This window comes from Parasteatoda tepidariorum, chromosome 4 (assembly GCF_043381705.1).
Source record: "Parasteatoda tepidariorum isolate YZ-2023 chromosome 4, CAS_Ptep_4.0, whole genome shotgun sequence".
Lineage (NCBI taxonomy): Eukaryota > Metazoa > Arthropoda > Arachnida > Araneae > Theridiidae > Parasteatoda > Parasteatoda tepidariorum.
In genome coordinates this window covers 36,059,840-36,080,488 of record NC_092207.1, presented here as the reverse complement: position 1 = coordinate 36,080,488, position 20,649 = coordinate 36,059,840, and the positions used below count along the sequence as shown (strand labels likewise).

The 20,649-nt window shown below is 29.6% G+C and overlaps 2 protein-coding genes across 2 annotated transcripts in view; one reads left to right on the top strand and one right to left on the bottom strand.

Moving 5' to 3' along the window:
- The window catches only part of LOC107449220 (EF-hand calcium-binding domain-containing protein 4B), a gene marked incomplete at its 3' end in the record, with an annotated part of 43,103 nt that extends 24,222 nt beyond the window's left edge, over window positions 1-18,881 (top strand). The window contains 10 exon segments of the mRNA XM_043049473.2: window positions 691-806; window positions 2,676-2,747; window positions 5,478-5,580; window positions 6,529-6,613; window positions 7,572-7,686; window positions 10,349-10,504; window positions 11,091-11,187; window positions 17,931-18,052; window positions 18,280-18,394; window positions 18,771-18,881. Coding sequence (XP_042905407.2) covers window positions 691-806; window positions 2,676-2,747; window positions 5,478-5,580; window positions 6,529-6,613; window positions 7,572-7,686; window positions 10,349-10,504; window positions 11,091-11,187; window positions 17,931-18,052; window positions 18,280-18,394; window positions 18,771-18,881 — 1,092 coding nt within the window.
- LOC107449221 (uncharacterized) lies at window positions 12,601-16,835 on the bottom strand. Its single transcript, XM_043049470.2, has 2 exons — window positions 16,420-16,835; window positions 12,601-13,493 (listed from the first exon to the last, which is right to left on the bottom strand). The coding sequence occupies exons 1-2, from the start codon at window positions 16,746-16,748 to the stop codon at window positions 13,217-13,219; spliced, it is 606 nt and encodes a 201-aa protein (XP_042905404.2). The 5' UTR covers window positions 16,749-16,835; the 3' UTR covers window positions 12,601-13,216.
- Window positions 18,882-20,649: the final 1,768 nt, after the last annotated feature.

The following is a 20,649-nucleotide window of genomic DNA, read 5'->3' as shown; positions in this document are numbered from 1 at the left end:
TTATCAAATTATGCAAATATGCTTTCAAAACAATACAAAACCTTTTAAAGGTTAAACGCGTCAGGCAAAACTTTAATTTATTTGTGCTATCTTTTGCGATATATATCATAGAATTATTAAAAAAAGGTTGTAGTAGCGTAGTCTTACTAGAATAATAGACTTGGCGACATATTTCAATAAATAAGAACATTCGTTCTTGAAAAAGAAACAACTATACGACGTTGCAAGAGCATTGAATTTCATTGGACTGCTAAAAACTGCTCATCTTATGCTAGCCTGCTCTTTTCAAATTAAGAATTTTTACTTTTGTTTCTCTGTGGAAGAAAATCGTCTGCAAGAAACAATATTTATTATTCTTTTATTAGTTTCTTTAAATGCAAACAGAAAGAGGAATGTTTGCTACGATTTTCAGAAATCATTTATTCTTAATATTTGTTAATTGCTTATTGCTGTTTATAAAAAAGAAAACAAAAAGAGGCTGTGCAACGTCGTTTTGGCGATGTTGATTATACATTAGCGTTGGGAGCTTGGTATCCATTTGGCATGCACTTAGATGCCAACAGGTTCTCTTCATAGGGATAATGTTTTTTTCTTAACTTGCAACAGAAAATATAAATAATATATTATTTACCATAATTGGGTGCAGCCAGTTCCTTCCCTTCTTCAGTTTATTATTTATCCTTCCAATAGGACAGAGACATGTTAGAGAATAGACTTTCCGCATCAGAAAAAATGCTCCACGAGATGAAGAACAGCCTCGACTTGCTAAGAAAGCGCAGTTTAGAGGAGAAACGAGCCAGAGCGCAGTAAGTAATTCTACTACGACTCATCCTTTAAATCTGAAGCTAAATTGAGTCATTGTCATACGAAAAGATCTTTGACTTTAAAAGTTATGATAATTAGTGAATCAATTGGGTAAATAAGAGGGCAAATGTGGTAATTAAGAATGAAAAACAATTTAATTTCGTAACGCTTTTCATATTTTATTTTATCTTGTGACCGGTTGCTCCTTTTTTGGTTTATCAATTCAAATTCTATAGAAGTATACTTTTTACTCCAACCCAGAAGATAAGGTAACTCCTGAATTTAGCATTGAGACAAACTAATCCTCGTGAAGGACTTTTTGATGAAAATACTGTTTACGACTTATGCTGCTAAAGGATTTTTTATTCCTTTTATATACTTGTTTTACCTTTTGATTTGTGTCACGAATTTTTGAGTCACTCCTTACAGTATTGCTGAAATAAATTTTACCAGCAAAGGTGTATTGTTCCCCTCATCGCCTTGCACCACATAGGTTACGTTTGAAATTTCAATTAAAATGTTTCGGTCATGTTGCATTTCTACCATCTGGTATGTTTTTTCATGTTTTTTTAATGTTAAATGCATAAAACAATTCAAGTTAATTATAGAAATTAGTTTGTAAAATTCACATTAATGCTGCAGGCAAGGTAAATAGCAGAATGGAAACGTGTACTTATTTATATGCGAAACATTCTCGTGCTTACAGGGAAATAAGGGGATATAAAGGGATTAAATTAAAGGATTATAAAGGGAAATTAAGGACAAAAGTTCACCCATAGAGGGGGGGGGGGAATTTCAGCTATTCATACTGGGCTCAAATCGCACTTTTAAAATTAATATCCGTTTTCTCGTAGTTATTTCCGTATTCAAGTACTTCATTATAAAAATACAATATTTATTCTAAATGTACAATATTCATTATAAAAGTACAAAATGGCCTTAAAATGTAACGCGAGTGTATGATTGGCAGAAAAACATGCAGCTATAAATACAGGATGTTTCGAAAGGATTGCTCTTAACATATATTTTTAGAAACCTAGTCAACAGTGAAGATTAAACAGTATATAATACTTTAAGCATTTCCGCATTGTGCTATTTGTGACTTGGAAACTAAGATATTAATATTGCTTTTCTACTTGACCTTATTTCCCTATTTATATACAATATTCTCTTATGTTGCCGTCCATGTGTGAAGCTTAGGCATTGTATGGAATGCCTAAAATTGACCGGCAAAGTATGAAACCAGAATTAAATCACACACCCTTTAGGCATTTCATTTTATTTTATAACCGTCGTTGAGCAGCCGACTCAATTTTATGAGGTTACGACAACTAATGTTCAACTTCGTAGCCCTGCAATTTTGAACCCAATCCAGAAGGACAAGGGAACTCCTGGATCGAGTAGTGAGAGAAACTTGCCTTCGTGGAGGACTTTTTGATGGAGCCAACCCGTATTTGCGTTACATGAAGTGGAAGAGCATGAGAACCTCCCACGGTAAGCCTGGCGGTTAGAGGACTCTAACCCATTATCCGTCTACCACTGAGGATATTTCCTGTCAGCACTGTGGTCGGTGCAAGCTGGATGCGGAATTCGTATCGATTGGGATTCGAACCCGGTGTGCCTCATTGGAAGGCGAACGCTCTATCCCCTGAGCCATCGCGGCTCACCTTTTAGGCATTCTATACAACGACTAATGAAAAAACCTATTTTCATTCTATACAATGACTAGGAAAAGTAATATAATTATTCTCAGTTTTCTTATTTCGCCGAAATATGTCAGACATTGTATACAAATGCAATTAATAATCATTCAATAGAATGCCGTCGTTTTATATATTGATGGTGATATATATGCTTCTATCTTTTAATAGAGCGGCTATAAGAGTATCTGAAGGAATTGCCATAGAGCGAGAAAATTTGGTTTCAGAATTAAATCATCTCAAGTAAGTGGAAACTAAAAATTCCAATAAGTCAAACAATTCATGTTTCTAAGTTTGAAATAATTAAAAGAATGGGGAAATTACGAATAAAACAAGGTTCCCTTTAAGCTGGGATATAATTAAGTAGAAATAACATATAAAACGCAAATGAAAAGTTTAAAAAAGCAGATATCCTTTTTGTAACATTTCTTGTAAACATAGATATTGTTACTTGTTTATNACTAGGAAAAGTAATATAATTATTCTCAGTTTTCTTATTTCGCCGAAATATGTCAGACATTGTATACAAATGCAATTAATAATCATTCAATAGAATGCCGTCGTTTTATATATTGATGGTGATATATATGCTTCTATCTTTTAATAGAGCGGCTATAAGAGTATCTGAAGGAATTGCCATAGAGCGAGAAAATTTGGTTTCAGAATTAAATCATCTCAAGTAAGTGGAAACTAAAAATTCCAATAAGTCAAACAATTCCTGTTTCTAAGTTTGAAATAATTAAAAGAATGGGGAAATTGCGAATAAAACAGGGTTACCTTTAAGCTGGGATATAATTAAGCAGAAATAACATGTAAAACGCAAATGAAAGTTTAAAAAAGCAGATATCCTTTTTGTAGCATCTCTTGTAAACATAGATATTGCAATTTGTTTATGATACGGTAACTGCTGGAAGTTCTTTCCAGTTTGTTATTTTTCCTCTATAAATTTCTTTCTACGTTATTTTTCAAATTCATTAAAAAAATAAGAAGAAAACACATGATTTGTGTCACATTAAAATCAATTAATCAACAATCCATTTATAAGAATGAAAAAGTATTGTTTGCGGTGATTAATGAATGTAATCACAATGTTCCATTTATAGTTTTATTTAATCATTTCAAAAACATCTTTTAATGTTTTTAGATATTCATCGTTACTACCTGTCACTTGCATCGAAGTACAATAATTCCTATTCGAATCGGGATAGGGTATACTCTGTGAAACGCATAAATTAAGCAGAAACAATGCAAATAAAGCACAAATAAAGGTACAGAGATAGATATATTTATAATTTCAGTTTTATAAACTCGAACCTTCCTCAGTGCCTGTACCCAAAATAAGAGTGGGGGTAGAAGAATAAGGAGACAAACACGTTGCAATAAGAAAAAAAGTAGTTTAACTAATAGAGGAAGAGGAACAAGCTTTACAAGATCTTCCTTCCTTTATTATCTAGTTTAAGATTGTTCCGTATCCCCTACATTTTAAAGCACTTTCTTATACAACATTACATTTCGTATTGTAACGTGTTTGTTTCGTTACTTTTTTACTGTCATTTCGTGTTAGAATCTCCCTATTTATAAGACCAAATCTATAATAAGTCTACTTTTATTTGTGCTTTATTCATGTAATTTTGAGTTATCAACAATTCCATTGTTCTTTAAGTCATCAAAGTAAATCTAGTAAAATGTAGGAAATTCTTTTGTGAATAAATTAAATTTCATTGAAATCAACGTTTTAAAATCACAAACAGTAAAATCTCTGATTAAAACCTATAGTGGGCTTATATTACATCGCAGCGAGTGTAGGTTTTAGTAAAAGAGAGACAAACGGTTAATGTCCATAAATGTTCTTTAAAAAAAAGAGAAAAAAAACGAATTTAATGGTTTGAGATAGTTAAGTTTAGCAACTATCTTGTGATTAAAATCATAAAAATAAAATTACACGTGAATATCACAAGCATTCATTTTCATCTCCCACAAATTTCAAAACAAAACAAAGCAAACAATTTTTGATGCTGAGAGAAAATAAAATTAAAAAATTGAATTGGAGAAGAACTGTTTTTTTTTTCTTCGAAATTCCTGTCCAATCAATACTTCTTTAATAAATTCTTCTTTATTATGTTCGCCTTGTCTACGCATGAACAAGAACAGTTCTTCCCCAGCATGGCCTATCTTCAAAGTGTAATAACTCACGGAGAGAGACGATTTTCCACGTCATTGATTTGTCAAAACCTCAAAATGCAACAGATGGTGATTCAACCGTCATATTTGGGGAAATGAATATAATCCGTTTTTCACCTTGTTCTAAATTTATCATTTTAAAACATTGTTTTAATTTAAATTAAATTTCAAAGTTGCTGAAAGAATTCCTTCACAGTGGATATGAAAGGATAAATGATTGAAATTATCAGATCAATTTTAAGTCAACCGTACACATGCTACAGCATATATTTAGAAGAAAAAAAAACAATAGCAACTCGTATACTAATTTGTTAAACATTAACGAAATAAAATACCAATGCATGGCAAATAAGAAGTGATTTACGAAATAAATCAACACAAAGAATTAAGAGGCGGAAATATATAAAGAAACGCCATGGTCACGTGTACTATGGTTCCGAGGATAAGAAGTCACTTCGGCTAGGAATATGGGGTGAATAATTTTGTCTTGATCTTTGTGCAGGTAGCCGTGAGAAGCCTTGCCTTGTGGTCAATCCTCCAATGCATCCCCATTAGAAATGTACTTTCTCTTGTTACCATAGCAACAGATAATCCCAAACTTATATTCTACAGGAATTCTCCTCAAAGCCAAACAGTACAAGCAATCTAATTTATTTATCTAGTTTATTTTTAAGTGTTTTTATGTATATTTTACAAGACAACTCTTTTTCATCCTTAACATTATGTCCCATTTTTAAAACTATCCAAGAGTATTCATAATTATTTTAAAGCAATTATTTTTCGTCTTATTAGGGAAGTCAACAAACAGCTGCAAGATGAAAAAGATGAACTCGTTCAAACTACAGCTCAAACTGTTCAACAGCTCATTGCAAGTTCTGCCTCGCCGAGTCCAAAGGTAAACTTAATAAACTTACTGCTCAAATTCGGCGAATGCCTGTATGAACGTTAACTTATATTACGTTTTAGTCCAAGTTTTATTTGCTTTTTATAAGATATTATTATTTGTTGAAAGGATATACGTTGTTTTCCAATTTTTACTTTTAAAAAATGTTTTTATAAATCATTGAAAAATAATGTTTTCTTACAGTTTTTCGCATGCTCATTGGACAGAGAAAAAAATCACATGATATGATTATTAATAAGCAAAAAGGATCCAGATATCGATGGCTGTCATTAGTATAAAATTAATAAAAGTATTTACATAGGTATTTTGAAGTTATTTATTTAACAGTATTTACCAGAAATCTTTATTAACAGTAATTACCAGTAATCTTTTTAATATTTTTTTCTGTAATTTTTACGTCAGTAGTTTTGACTATTCAAAATTAAAGACTTAAAGTTAAGAGTGTTGTTCCTGTGTTATATTATTCAGTAATTACGTGACATTACATCGTTATTGGATGATTTATGATATAGTTACCTTTCGTAAACCTATAAACAGTAAATATTATTTTAAAAAATTAAGTTGTGTGCATCTGCGCATGTTTTTTTCTTTAATAAAACACTACAGATCCATTCTCTCGTGAAATGAAATTAAAATAATTGTTAAATAAATACACCAAATAAATATACCAAAATAATCACTATTTAAGTTTGGATAAACTCCTTGGATATGCGCTTATAATAGCTATGCTACCAGAATTTTTCTCTTCAACACCCAAACTTCTTTTCTAAAATATAAATTTTTTTAAATTGACTAATAATATTGAGCTATGTAATTTTATAGAATTATTTTATAAAATACTATATGTTAAATATTTTGTTTTTTTAATTGAGGATTTGAGCAGTGATTCGAAATTCGGTGGGAAAACTAGTGTAGACATAGTACTTTATTTATTTTCAGAGAGCTCGTTCCAAACATGAAACTAAAGCATCACCAGAAAGAAGTAGCGCACCGTTTTCAAATGTAGAGAAAGATTTAAACGTAGGTAAGTTAAATGCCAATTTAATTATAACGATTTTTGATTATTAGCACTAAAAATTCTATTTAAATCTTTATCTCTGTTCAATTTTTAAAAAGAGTTGTAAATTTTAGCACTCACATTAATTATTAGTAAATCGAACACCTGATTTTTGTTTAATCGTGCAATTAATAAATATTATTTAATAATCTCTATTAACCATTTGACGTAAATGTGACTCTGGAGTCCTTTTTACAGATTCTTTTCTGACATTCTAATTACAAGTAAAAATGTATTTTTGATGTTTTTTAACTATTAAAAACAGTTTAATGGTTACTTTAAGATACCTGTTAGATTATAGAATTATATTAGTACATTTATCTTTATTATATTTGTTACACCTGTACCGAAATGTAAAAGCCAAAAAAGTAGTTTGAATTTTTTTTTAAAATTCATATTCAAAAATTTATCAATAATCGATATTTTAAATTTAAGAAATTTCAATGATGAATAACTGTTTCCCTTAGATTTAAATAATTACTAATAAGTATAAATTTGAAAAATTATTGTTTGGAAGTGAACTGTGTTTGAAAGCTTTTGAAATTAGATTTGTACATTTATCTTTGTTATATTTGTTACATTTGTACCAAAATATAAAATAAAAAATAGTTTGAATTTTTTTTAAAAATTCATATTCAAAAATTTATCAATAATCGATTTTATAAATTTAAGAAATTTCATTGATGAATAACTGTTTCCCTTAGATTTAAATAATTACTAATAAGTATAAATTTGAAAAAATTATTGTTTGGAAGTGAACTGTGTTGGAAAGATTTTTTCTTAAATGCAGAAAAAGAAACCGCTGTTTAGTAATCTATTTCGTAACCATAAATTATTAAAATGCTAAATATAATATTTTCACTTGTTTTAACCTAAATCAATTAAAAATAATGAGAAATATGTTTAATAAAAATTCTGCGTCTAGGTCTTAAGGATTTGAATCTAACAGAGAAGTCTGAAACGGAAACGACTAGGAAGAGAGGAAGAAGTGATGCTTTATCTCATCCTTTGGAACAAGATTCAAGCGATGATGCGACAAGGTTCAGTTAATTATAATTATTATTCTTAATAATGACATGATTTTATTGTTTCAAAGAACGTTTTAGATATTTCAAAATAATTCAATGAAGTTATAAGTTTTGTACAAACGCAAGCAGTATTTTGCTTTTTCTTAACACTAGATAGCCCAAGAAAGTCATATTGACTGCTTTTTAATTTCAATTAAAAACACAATGATGTATATAATAACACAATTTTTTAGAATTTTGTGACTTTCTTTACGATATATATTTTTTTTATTATTAATATTTACTAATAACTTGTTATATAACTGTAAATAATGTGAAAAATATTAAAAATTGATTTTAAACAAATTTCTTTATACACAACTTATTTTTTCACAATCCAGTCATTTTGACTGCTTTTGGGCAATATAGGTCATACTAAGTTTCAGTCTTTCTGGTATTAATTTTGCTTTTATGTTTGAATAATCAACATAATATGATACATTTACCAGCGTTATATACATTTTACTGTAAAAAAAAATTAATTAAGGGAATTTGAGTTTATGTATAGGTTTTATGACATTTTTAATGTGCTTCAACCGTAAAAACTATTTTAGCTTTTATGAAAATTAAAAAAAAAGTATTTCAGATTAAGCTGCATTGTTTTAGAAAAATACTTTCATTGGATAATTTTTAAATCTACTTTGCTGTTTAAATGTTTTTAGCGATTTCTGCAAGAAAATAATCATAAATAGTCTCAGAAAGCACGAATTATATAAAGCAGACTTGATCAAAGCTATTTTTGATTACTTGAGACTTAAAAAATTTATTTAAAATGAAATAAAAACATTTAAAAATCATGACTAGTTTTTAAAAATTCAGATATTACGGTATCTTAAGTAAACAATTAAGTAAAAATTTACGATAATACTCTAAACAGAAAAAAGATAATTTGATTCGAAAAGTAGATCTTTAATTTTTTACTTGGCAGTTGGCAATTTTGGTACATGTAAAACTTAGGAAAATTATTAGATTTAACTAAAAAAGATTTAAAAAGACAAGCTTATTTTCTAAATGTATTCATTAAAAAAGTTATTACTAAGTGTTAAAAAAAAGTATTGTTTCTTACAGTGAGAAAATTACTATTAATTATAAGTAATGATTATGAGCTATTAAAATCTGGTAATTTTAAAAATAAATCCACGTGATCAAAAAATTTATCTTAAATTAATTAAAAACTATTTTCATCAATTTCTTTTGATAAAAAACTATTTTAATCAATTTTAATTAATGTATGAAGTAAGTTGTTCTAAATAAGCTATTTTCATAGGTAATGTAAAACCAATGTTAAATAGCGTTTTTTTCGTAGCTTTATTGTTCTCTTCTTCGCTAATAATGTAGCCTGAAATCACGTTAGTTGTTTGTTAAATTGACTGAACAATTGATTTAGCATAAATAAATGGAATACAGAGGAAAATAAATATGTGAACCCCATAACGAAAAAGATCACCACCTACTATAGTTATAATTGAAACGTCCAATAATATATTTCGCGAAATTCTGCTTGAATTTTTTTTTTATCTGAAGTTAAAAGCTTCCAGAAAAGAAATATTTTAAACACCATCGTCAATGAACATTTAAGTTTTTGATATCATTGTATATGATATCATGTTGTTGTTTCTAATAACACTTGGACAAGCCAAGCTCACCAGTCATTGACCTTTTTGAAATTAACCCATGAAGGCTCGTCTATCGTTTGAAAAGAGAGCACCGCAATGGTGAAAGTACGTCTTAGCTCAAATCCTCATGGATAGATGACAGTACCATTCGTTCCTGAGACCATTTCTTCAATTTAGACATAGATCTGAAGAAGACATAGATCTGATACTGCTCAGCAATTGACCACAGGACTTTCGATTCCACAGATTTTACGAGCATGTATATCGCACGTATGTGGTGGATCTTTAGTGGAGTCGACGATTGAACCCCGGCCCCTTCGAACCGAAGCCCGATCCTGTGACCACTGGGATACCACGGCCCATATTATATCATAAATATCACAAGCAAGAGCCTTGATGGCTCAAGGAATAGAGCATTCATCTTTCAAAAAGGTTAACCAGGTTCGAATCCCAGCGATGGCTGGTCGATACGAATTCTGCATCCGGCTTGCACCGATCACAGTGCTGACTTGAAATATACTCAGTGGTAGACGGATCATGGGTAAGACTCCCCTTGCCGTCAGGCTAACCATGGGCAGTTTTCATGGTTTTCCTCACCATGTAACGCAAATGCGGTTAGTTCCATCAAGAAGTCCTCCACGAAGGCAAATTTCTCCCAATACTTGATCCAGGAGTTCCCTTGTCTGCTGTATTGGGTTCAAAATTACAAGGCTACGGAGTTGAACATTAGTTGTCGCAAACCCCAAAAATTGGGTCGGCTGTTCAAAAACGGTTATAAAGTAAAATATGAAATACGTGATCCAGGAGTTCTTCTGTCTTCTGAATTGGGTTCAAAGTTACATGGCCACGGAGTTGAATATTAGTAGCAGTAAATCCTAAGTTGTGTCGGTTGTTCAACGCTGGTAATAAAATTAAAAAATATATCACGAGCGAAATTAAATGGTTTTAGCAACCAATTCTCTTATAAGAAGCTGCAAATTAAGTTTGAATGATTCCGACTCTTTATTTATTGTTTACAGCCCTTACGTCGAAAAACAGATAAAATCATTGAACACATTTGGTATAAAAGCATACGTGGAAGAGGTTACCAGTGACACTGACATCCAAAATAATCTAAACATACCATCGAGCAAGAAAGGGGATTCAAAGTATGACAGAAACTCAAATGCTCCGAGGTTAGTGTTTGCTGTACGTATTACATTTTATTTTTTTAGATGTATTTATATTCCTTTATTTTCTATACACAAACCAATGTTTTCTGAGTTATTCTTAATCAAGCATCAACTATAAAGTTTCAATTAATAAAGTATTGAACAAAATTCCTAAGTTTATTTGTCAGCAATATTTGTGAAAACCATGATGTTTATAATTTGATGTTTTCTGTTAATTTAATAATTATCAAGAAAACCTTCTGTATCTCTACAGCGAAGGCATGAAAGATCTTGGTAGCTATCAAAAGAAGTATTGAAAAGAGATAGAACATGTTTTTTATAGTATTAAACATGTTTAATTCGTTGGGTTTATAATATAATTTACAATTTTATACCTTTTGCAAATTTAATAAACTTTAAAAAAACTATTTTGATACTTTTAAGTGTAAGCAACCCAAACAAACGGTCTTTTCGCAACTCTTTACGTAGCAGCAATTCAGTAAATAAACAAATTTAAAGAAAATCTGAAATTGATGTGGTTTTCGCTTAATTTTTTATTCATAAAAAAACATCAATTGGATATTTAAAACTTACTACTATTTTATTTTAGGGGTAAAAGCCTAAGTACATCTAGACGACGAACTTCTCCAAGAACATCTCCTCCAGTATTAAAAAAGATTCTGCCAACAATGAAAACATCAATAGACGTAAGTTATTAATCAATATTTTTATTTACTTAACAATCTTTTTTCGAAAAAATACTAGAGCTGTGATTTTTGAGGGAATTTTTTTAACATCAAATGTTCCAAGTTCCACAATTGATTAGAACTGAACTGATTAATCGAATTAATTTGTCTAATTTTTATCAAATAAGGATCGAAATTGGAGCTTACATAGCGGAAAAAAACCCACCGTGAATGACTTTTGTACGGATGGATGGATTTTCACAAACTAGTACAAATCTTATTGGTTCAAAGAGTGACCCCAACTGTGCTATACAGTATTTAGATAATTTGGTCGTAAAATTGTATAAAAATAATCTTTTGAAAGAATCAGAAAAAAATTGAGAAGAAAAAGTAGCAATTTTTTTAATTAATGCAGCGTTACAAACGGTGGCACAGAAAATGGAGCTTTTTCCTGATAATAAGGTTACCCAGGTTCGAATCTTAGCGACGGCTACTGCAAGGAATCCTCCACTAAAACCAGTTTGTCCCAATGCTTGATACAGGTGTTACTTTGTCTTCTAGATTGGGTTCAAAATTACAATGCTATGGAGTTTAATATTGATAGTCGTAAACTCAGAATTGAGTCTACTGTTCAGAGCCGGTTATAAAATAAAATAAAAGTGACTGGCAATCTTCGCTTTGATCGCTCATTGAATACGTTCTTAACGTTTAGCTTTTGTGTACTTTTTTGAACACTGAAGTTCCGAAAGTTTTTCACTGTAGAAAACTCTAAACCTGTGCATTTCAATATTAATTTGAAATTGAAAACAGTTCGCATATTTTTCTTAATCACACTATTCTAAATTTCAGTTGTTGAGAAAAGTAACTGTTGTAAGTTTTGTTTTAAAGTCTTTCCCACCAGAGGACTAAAACCATGTGTTGTAAAACAATATGAAATAGTACTGAACGCCGGATGTAAAGCATCGGCTTCGATGAAGATAATTTTGTGAGAATTTTTTTNTTAAAACATGGTTCTAATTTATTTTTTAATTTCATGGATCATTTTAACATATAATGTCCTCTGGAATTTATCCATCAACACCAGTTCTTTAATAAAAATAGTAACTAACGACTTTTTTTTTATATAACAAATTGTGTACCGATGAAAATTAATATATATTAATATATAACATACCCTTTAGCGCAGCTTCCAGGAACATCGAAAGCGACATTGATTTTATTGTTTCTGTATATGGAGTCTAGCAATTCCTCTAAAGGTGTCACTGCTTTCGAACTAGATGGCTGAGAGCTGAAATAAAAATTACACAGTTATTAAAGAATGAACACAGCTACAAGTTTTCAAATTATTTTCTTGGAGAAAAAATACTTTACAAAAAGAACTTGAATAAAATAAAATATAAAAATATTAATGTCTCAGAAAAATCATAACAACATTATTTTAGCAAACATTTATTAGAAAACTGCATATGTAAGATAAACAAAGAAAAAATATTTCTCAGACTTTTCAGTGTCATAGAAAAAAAAAACAAACTTTTCTTCTTAACTTATACCTTCCATCGCAATTTGCTTCACTATAAGCACATTGTAACTCCACAAGTAACTTTTAAATAAAAGAATATAACAAAAGGATAAACCAACACTTATTTCTTTGCTTTTCAAAAACTTGAAAGGTAGGGGAACAACAGCTGATGCTAACCAATTTCTCTCTTCAGAAAACAGATTCTATAAATTTATGTTTGAAATTCAAAGTATGAAACTTTTGCTCGTTATTTTTTTTACTAAGTTCCTTAACAAGATATGCAAGATAAATTTGTCTTTTAACAAACAAAATAACATGGCAGAGTTTGATTATTGAAAACAGAGATAGTAAAGACTAATCTATAAGCCACTGAGTTAGATCTACAAATCTCATTTGATTTTTAAAAAAAACCCTCTAGATACATAAGTGATTGTAATGAATGTACTTAAAACCAAATGAATTAAGAGATAACCAACAAGATATGCAGATTTTTCAAATATCACATAAAGTTTAACTTAAAGAAGAAAAAACCTACGTATTTGAAACTGAAACGGTAGGGTCCACAGTTTGCCGTTTCCGTAAATAGAGCTTTCCAAACGCAGAATCGGGCAGAAGATCAACAATACGCCGTCTCTTTTTTTCGATTTCTTCTTCCGTCAAATCATCTTTCATTTCTCTAACTACATTTACGCAGCATAAATCTGTCACTGGCACTGCTTTAAACTTAAGCATAGTTCTTGGCTTTTTGAATTTCCAGCTGCATTTTAGGTCAGTGGAGGACAAGACATCCAATTTCAGAACATTATTCCTAAGGCATAAGAACGCTCGTTATATGAGAAAAATGAACTTGAAAAGCAAAAAGTACATATGAGAAAAAATAACTTGACAAAAATAAATTCAAATGATGACATATAAATTTCTGTCAGAACAACTGGACATATGACCCTCAAGGCTCGAATAAGTTATCATGAGAGAAGACCGGCCCCATGTCTTCACCCTCTCCTCAGTTATAAAAGAATCCATTGTGATTTCATCCCCTTTAAAGTATAGGCATGGAATGCGGGAGGCACACTTTCTGTGTTTAAAAAACTATTTGCCTATTTCAAGTTTTCACACATACCTTTGAATATATACATACATATAAGAAAATACATCTGCATTTGTATAAAACATTTAAATTAAACTAACACTTTATATTCATATTCAATTATTATCAAATAAATTATTCCTACTCACTCTCAATTAGCGCACTCTTAATAAAGGGTCACACTTTGTTTTTAGAAAATTGCTGTTGTCCAAAAACAAAGTGCGACCCTTTGCGGTTCACCTTCACTTCCATAATATTTTTTGCATTTAATTTTCGAAAAAAAAATTTCCACATTGCTTTCTTTTAAAACTGTTTAGTTTTCAGTTCCATATGGCCGGTTTACCTTGTAAAGCTGAGCACAGATGGCGCCTAGGGCTCAAAAATTCATCACAAGACTTTTTTGGGGTTCCTACTTCCAACTTCTTTTTAAACCAAGCTTGTAAAAACATGCCATCCAAAATTATTATACACATATACTTGTGATGTTTGAAATAAATCACGATCTTTCAGATTAACTTTTAACGATACAAAAAACACGTTTAGTCTGAAGCTTTCATTGAAGGCCCATAAGCGTGTGCTACGATGCTAACCAAGAAACAACAATCAGTAATATCTTAGACAAATGTAGCCAATAATTGATTTATGCTTCAATATTAATTTTCTTAAATTTGTTTTAGGCCCACATTATGTTAGAACTTCTAAATTAAAGAAAACTCTTACAAAAGGTGAAATGAGGCTTAAACTTAAATAAAAATCTCAAACATTAAAATTACCAGGACAATAAGTTTACCGACACACATAAGTAGAGGGCATATCGATGGGGGTCAGGTAAATTCTGTAGGATATTTACTGTAGCATAACCAGCCTGTAGGATATTTACTCCTGCCTTGGGTAAATACTCAAAACCAGGGTTTTTATAATTTTTTTTATTCTTTTTAAAGCATATAAACATAATTTGCTTTACTTAAGTTTTGAGAATAATATAACTATCTCTAATTTTCAAAAATAACCTTAAAATAACCAGAAAAATTATTTCATAAAACTGTAAATACCAGATGGAGAAGATACATTGGATTAAACAACTCAGGAATTGGATAATTTGAACAGGCTCATAATTGGATTCTAAATAAGCTCAGAAAATAAGTTTAAAATTTCTGACATTTGTCAAAACTTTAGTTTTTAACTGTTTTCTTTTTCATTCATAATTTTAATGGCAGTGAATAACTATAAATTTCATATCAAAATTCTAAATGAAATTCATTCATAAAACTATTTAGTTTAAACAAATTCAATCGAAATGAATTAAGTCGGTTTAAAATTCTTTGATATTTTGTTTAATAAGTGTTTTTTTTCCGGTATTAATTCAATTTCACATTTAATATTGAATTAGTAAATGTGAAATTGAATTATTAAAGTTAAATTATTAATACAAGTTAAATTATTAATATAAATATAATACATAATATTAAATTATATGAGTGATTTTTTTTATTATTGAATTAATTTTCAAACTATTAGCTAACAATGGTGCTTCTTTAAAATACAAGTCAGGCACTTTAACAAAAGATGGTTTAATTTACTTAAGGCAATCTTATCTTTTAAATTGTTATTTGCTTTTTTTTCTACTCTATGTAAAAAGCATATTACCCAGTTATATGTTGATTTCATTTCTTTAAAATTAAATTTACAATATTCAATTTTAATTAAATATTTATTTAAGTTAAAGTAATCTTGTGATTTTTGTTAGAAATACATCTAGAAATCAGTAATATGAAGCATTTTATAAATTTTTAGAGATAAGTTTCATCATTACATACTTTATTTTAAGTTCAAGAAATTAAAAAAATTTACCACAGCGGTTTATGTTTTCAAGTCTAATAGATAACATTTTATTCATACATTTATTTACATCGAAAAAATTAATGTTTGTTAATTTTTTGAATGCTATCGCGTATTATTTTATACCTATACCAATTAGAAATAAATGATATTTCATACAAATAAAATTTATTCCAATTATTTATTTGCATGATTTTGATACATGCATTTTCATCTATTCAGACTGAAGCTAATAAAATCTTAGTTATGAAAAGAAAAAAAATTTCTACCTAAAAAATGATTCATGACATATATTTAATAAATAAAAAATATTTAATAAATAGTCTTTTTATTTCTTGTAGGAATTCAAATTCTGATTATACTGATAAAACTATATATATACTTTATTATATCAGGAAAGAAATAAATTATTATTATTCAAAAAGATATCATCACATCTCAAATAAGGAATTGTATACAATTCAGATGCAGGAAAATTTTTGTATGACAAATTTTAATAATTTTTAAAAATCTTCTGTCAAAACTTTCCTTGTTTAGATGCGAATTTTAAAAATTGAGATTCTTGAATTTATATCATAAAGAACATTATAAAAGAACATCATCATTATACGAACATCATCATATAAAGAACATTAAAAAAAATAGCAATTTCAATATATTCAACTATATTTTTTCTTAATAGTAATAAACGGACTTGTTAATAGAGATAGGTTGAAATTTATATAGAATAACGGAATTAGCAACGCAACAGAATTACTGATCTATTCTAAATGGTAATATTATCAAAGAGAATCCACAAAGTACTTACTGAGAACAGAATAACAGTACTGCTACAGCATGTTTACAAGAGCCACTGATTCCAGCAACACAGGAACAGATCACATTGTTTATCAGGAACTCTTCTTCTTCAAGATTTACCTGTAGTTTAACTTCAATAGTGTGAGGTTCTTTTCCTATTCCTGATCCCTGTAAACAATACGCAATTATTACAACATGATTATCGACTTTTTCTTTTATGGCCACACTTACTAAATGGCCTGCCTCAACGATTTTCTCTCCTTCTTTGAAATTACGTGTATCGATACTACTTTTACCAATAAAGGCAAGAACTTCGGACATTCTTAATTTCAGCTCCATCTTGAAAGAGACGTGTTAATTCGACGACTTCTCCAGAGCAACTGAACAGCTGTTCATGTGGAAATCGCAGGTATTCGTCACATACAGCAACGCCCCCTATAGTTCGCTGCGATCGCGAATTATAATTCTAAGTAGAAAGCGATTTTTTTTAAAATTCTCTAAATTGTTATTTGATGTGATTAAAACAAATAGAGTGGTATTAAAAAGTTCTAATGAAAATGGAATTATATACGCTAAAATATACATTGTGATGCTCTGAAAAATTTTCTATTGCATGTTAGTTATTTAAATTTTTTCCCAATAATTTATTACTGACTAAAAACTTAAGGTTTTTAAAGAGGAATTAGTTTTAAAGGTTTTAATAGTTAATTTAAATTCTTTACATTTTATGCTAGAACACATTTTCAAGGGGTTTAACTTAGTAGCGGGTAAAACGAGCACGGTTTTCAAAGCAAACCGTATAAGATTGCGTAGAAATTTTCGGAAGTTGAGGAGCGGCAGCAAATATTAGGCTGAGCCCCCTAGTATTTACACGAAGAAGTATTTCAATGTTAAATTAAATATCCAAAATAGGTGATAACACTCAAAACTAGCATTTCATTCAATTTATCTATTGATTGTTTCTAATATTTATAGTTTTCTTTATGCTTTGGAATCCGATTAAATGCATGAAACGTGAAAAAATCTCACGAACTGGAATATAGAAACTTAAATCCTAATTTCAGTTGTAAAACTTAATAGAATATAGAGCCTGTTCACAATTCATCTAGTAAACATAATAATAGATGGATATGTCATGCGTTTTCTACATTCTTACGGTTTTAGAAAGGTTATAGTTTACACTGACTTAGCATCCGTAAAGTGTAACTCTAAAATGGCACACAAACTGTACAGTGATAACCATCTCGGTGGTTGATTCTTATATGTACGTCTACACTGATCACAGTGTGGACGTAAATTATGTTAGACGACATTTGGTTCTCATAGACGACACACCATAGGTTTTAAATCCTGCTGTTAAGTGCAAGATATTTTCTTATAAAGTTACGTTGATGCCGGTTGGTTTTATTCATATAAGTTTTTCTGAAAAATAGATTTGCATGATATATACTTGACTTAATATTACTCTCGGCCTTCTGCAAAAATGAAACGGAATTAATTTTTAGTGAATACAAATAACTTTCAACTTCTGTAGAAATAAATGCATATTATATGTTATTAGGGGTTGATTTTCAAATAAAAACTCTCGAGCTTGAAGGTGAAAGAATAGCTCTCCAACTATGGGATACAGCCGGACAAGAAAGGTATGGTTAAATTCGCAACGTTTAGATTATTATTTAATTATTATTTTAAAATTTAATTATTATTTTAAAATTAATTATTATTTTAAAATTTAATTATTATTTTAAAATTTAATTATTATTTTAAAATTTAATTTTTATTTTAAAATTGAATTCTCAACTATATTAACTATTGAAGTAATTTATATTTCCTTCATAATTTAATTTTTTTAACTTTTTCTTCACAACAGATTCCGAAGCATGACGCAGCAATATTTTCGAAAAACTGATGGCATCATTCTGGTATATGACGTCACATGCGAAACATCGTTCAAAAATATGAGAAATTGGATGAATAGCATTAAAGTAAGAAATTGTGAGCTACCATACTTAAATGGGAAATTCATACTTTTTGTCAAGCTCAATAGCTCTATTTCATACATAAGCTCACCGAACGAAAAATAAACCTAACAAAACAACACTAGGCGTCGAAAGCTATGTATAGGGCATGTAATTTATTTTTTTTGAAATCAGTTCTTTCTTTCTTTTTTTTAAAATATATATTTTTTCTTTCTTAGTTTTTTTCTCTTCGCTATTGGTTTCAGAATCCAAGAAATTCTCAAAGCTTTTTCCAATAAGGAATTAAAAGCATTGTGTTTATTTATACCTATACACAATAAAATAAAAATAATTACAATATATAAATATATACACGTGATTCATTTATAATTTCTTTTTCTAGGAAGGAACTTCGGAGGAAACGATAGTTTTGATTTTAGGTAATAAAATTGATTTATGTGAAAAGGAGAATGATAGAGTTGTACGAACAAAAGATGGCGCAAGAATATCTGATGTAAGTTTATTTTCAAACTTACATAATACATACAAATAACCTTATAAATAATCTTTCAAGTGGATTTAAGAGTAGTTTGAACACGCCATGATCACATATGCGTTATGACGCGATTTTCCTTTCAAGGCCCACGGTATCATATATGATACAAGCATTTGCGACTCCAGCAGCCCATGATCACTAACTAGAACATGATTTAAATTTGAAACATTTTGTTTCAATTTAAAAACGATACTAAATAGTAGTTAAAATCAGTTTATAATTTCGGATGATGTCGTAAGTGTTTATACCTCAATAAGCGCTTTTAGTTCCGAGTATTTATAATTAATATAGTTATTTGATGCAGTGAACTTTAAGTAATAAGCAACTGCACGTGATCGGCTTTTTCGAGAGGATTAATGAATTAGGCACGAGAACTACTACGTTCTATTTTTTGTTTATATTTTGATTATGTCGGAGAAAGATGGTATGCTTATTAGGTGTAACTTTGTTGTTTGCAGTTTTAGTTCAGATTTGCAGTTTTTTTTTAAAAAAAGAGAAAATTTTATTACACTATACACAGATATAATAAATGATAATTAACTGTAAATATCAGCGCATTGTGGGGAAAGAGCTTCAGATCATGCCAACCTTCATCTATCAATAGGTACCTCAAGATTGAATCAAGTTAGCATGTCTTATATACTAGTCAACTGATGCTTAATAATCGTAGTGGTAGCTACCACAATACTCCCCCACCAGAATTTCATTACGAACGAATACCATTAGTTGCTGTATTTGTGAAAGACAGGGAGAGCTGGATTAAGGTCACTGGATCTTAGTCATGAGAGCTGGATTAAGTTCATGGTTGCGTGTGTGGTCATTCCTGTGTTCCTATTAGCAGTCGAGTGTGCAGGATACTGTTGAGTATAAATGAGACTGAGAAGCAACGGCGCTAGGAGGACGAAGACGCAGTCACAAATATCAAGTCAACTGTTCAATGTGGACCATTCATCGAAGTAGGCGTGATAATATCGCCTCCACATTTTACCAATGTGATGAAAGACCATTAGATAATGCAAACCTTCATCTATCAGTAGGTACCTCAAGATTGAATCAAGTTAACATGTCTTATATACTAGTGAACTGATGTTTTATAATCGTAGTGGTAGTTACGTAACATATTTAATTGTAGTCATAATTTTATATGAATTTTTAAATGAAATTAGGCTTACCTGAAAAAATCGCCCTGTTCTGTGCGTAAGTCACTTATTTTTGCTTTCGCCGGTCCTGAATTGTGGTCCTGAGGAGGTTAAATAAAAACTTATTTTATTGTTCCATAATGATCATTCTACATATCCTAGACAGCAGGGTAAGGTTAATTTTAAAGTCAGCAACAACCTTTATCACAATAAGCACTACAAAGTTTATAAATGATTAGCCAATAAACCACACAAACTTGAAATAACGTTAAATTTTACTATTACACGCTGTGATGCCACAATAGCCATTACATATATCCTAGCTTTTAAAATTTCTTAAACTTATTTTTTAATCATTCTTAATCGAATTTTATTTAAACTAAACCAATTATTTATTTTTTATTACATTTCATAAAAATAAATATTTTATTCTTTTTCTTAACAATCAATGTAACGGCTAACTTTTCATTACAATACAAATGTAAAACTCATTTATATTACGCGGCTTATTTTTACCGACTAAATCGGAAACAAAATCTATTGATAACTCGTTATTCTTTATTTCTTACTACAAAAATATTTCAGTT

Coding starts and splice junctions, on each gene's coding strand:
- LOC107449221 (XM_043049470.2), bottom strand. CDS start 16,748: ATGGAGCTGAAATTAAGAATGTCCGAAGTTCTTGCCTTTATTGGTAAA. Junction 13,494..16,419: donor GTACTGTTATTCTGTTCTCA/GTAAGTACTTTG, acceptor CTTATGCCTTAG/GAATAATGTTCTGAAATTGG.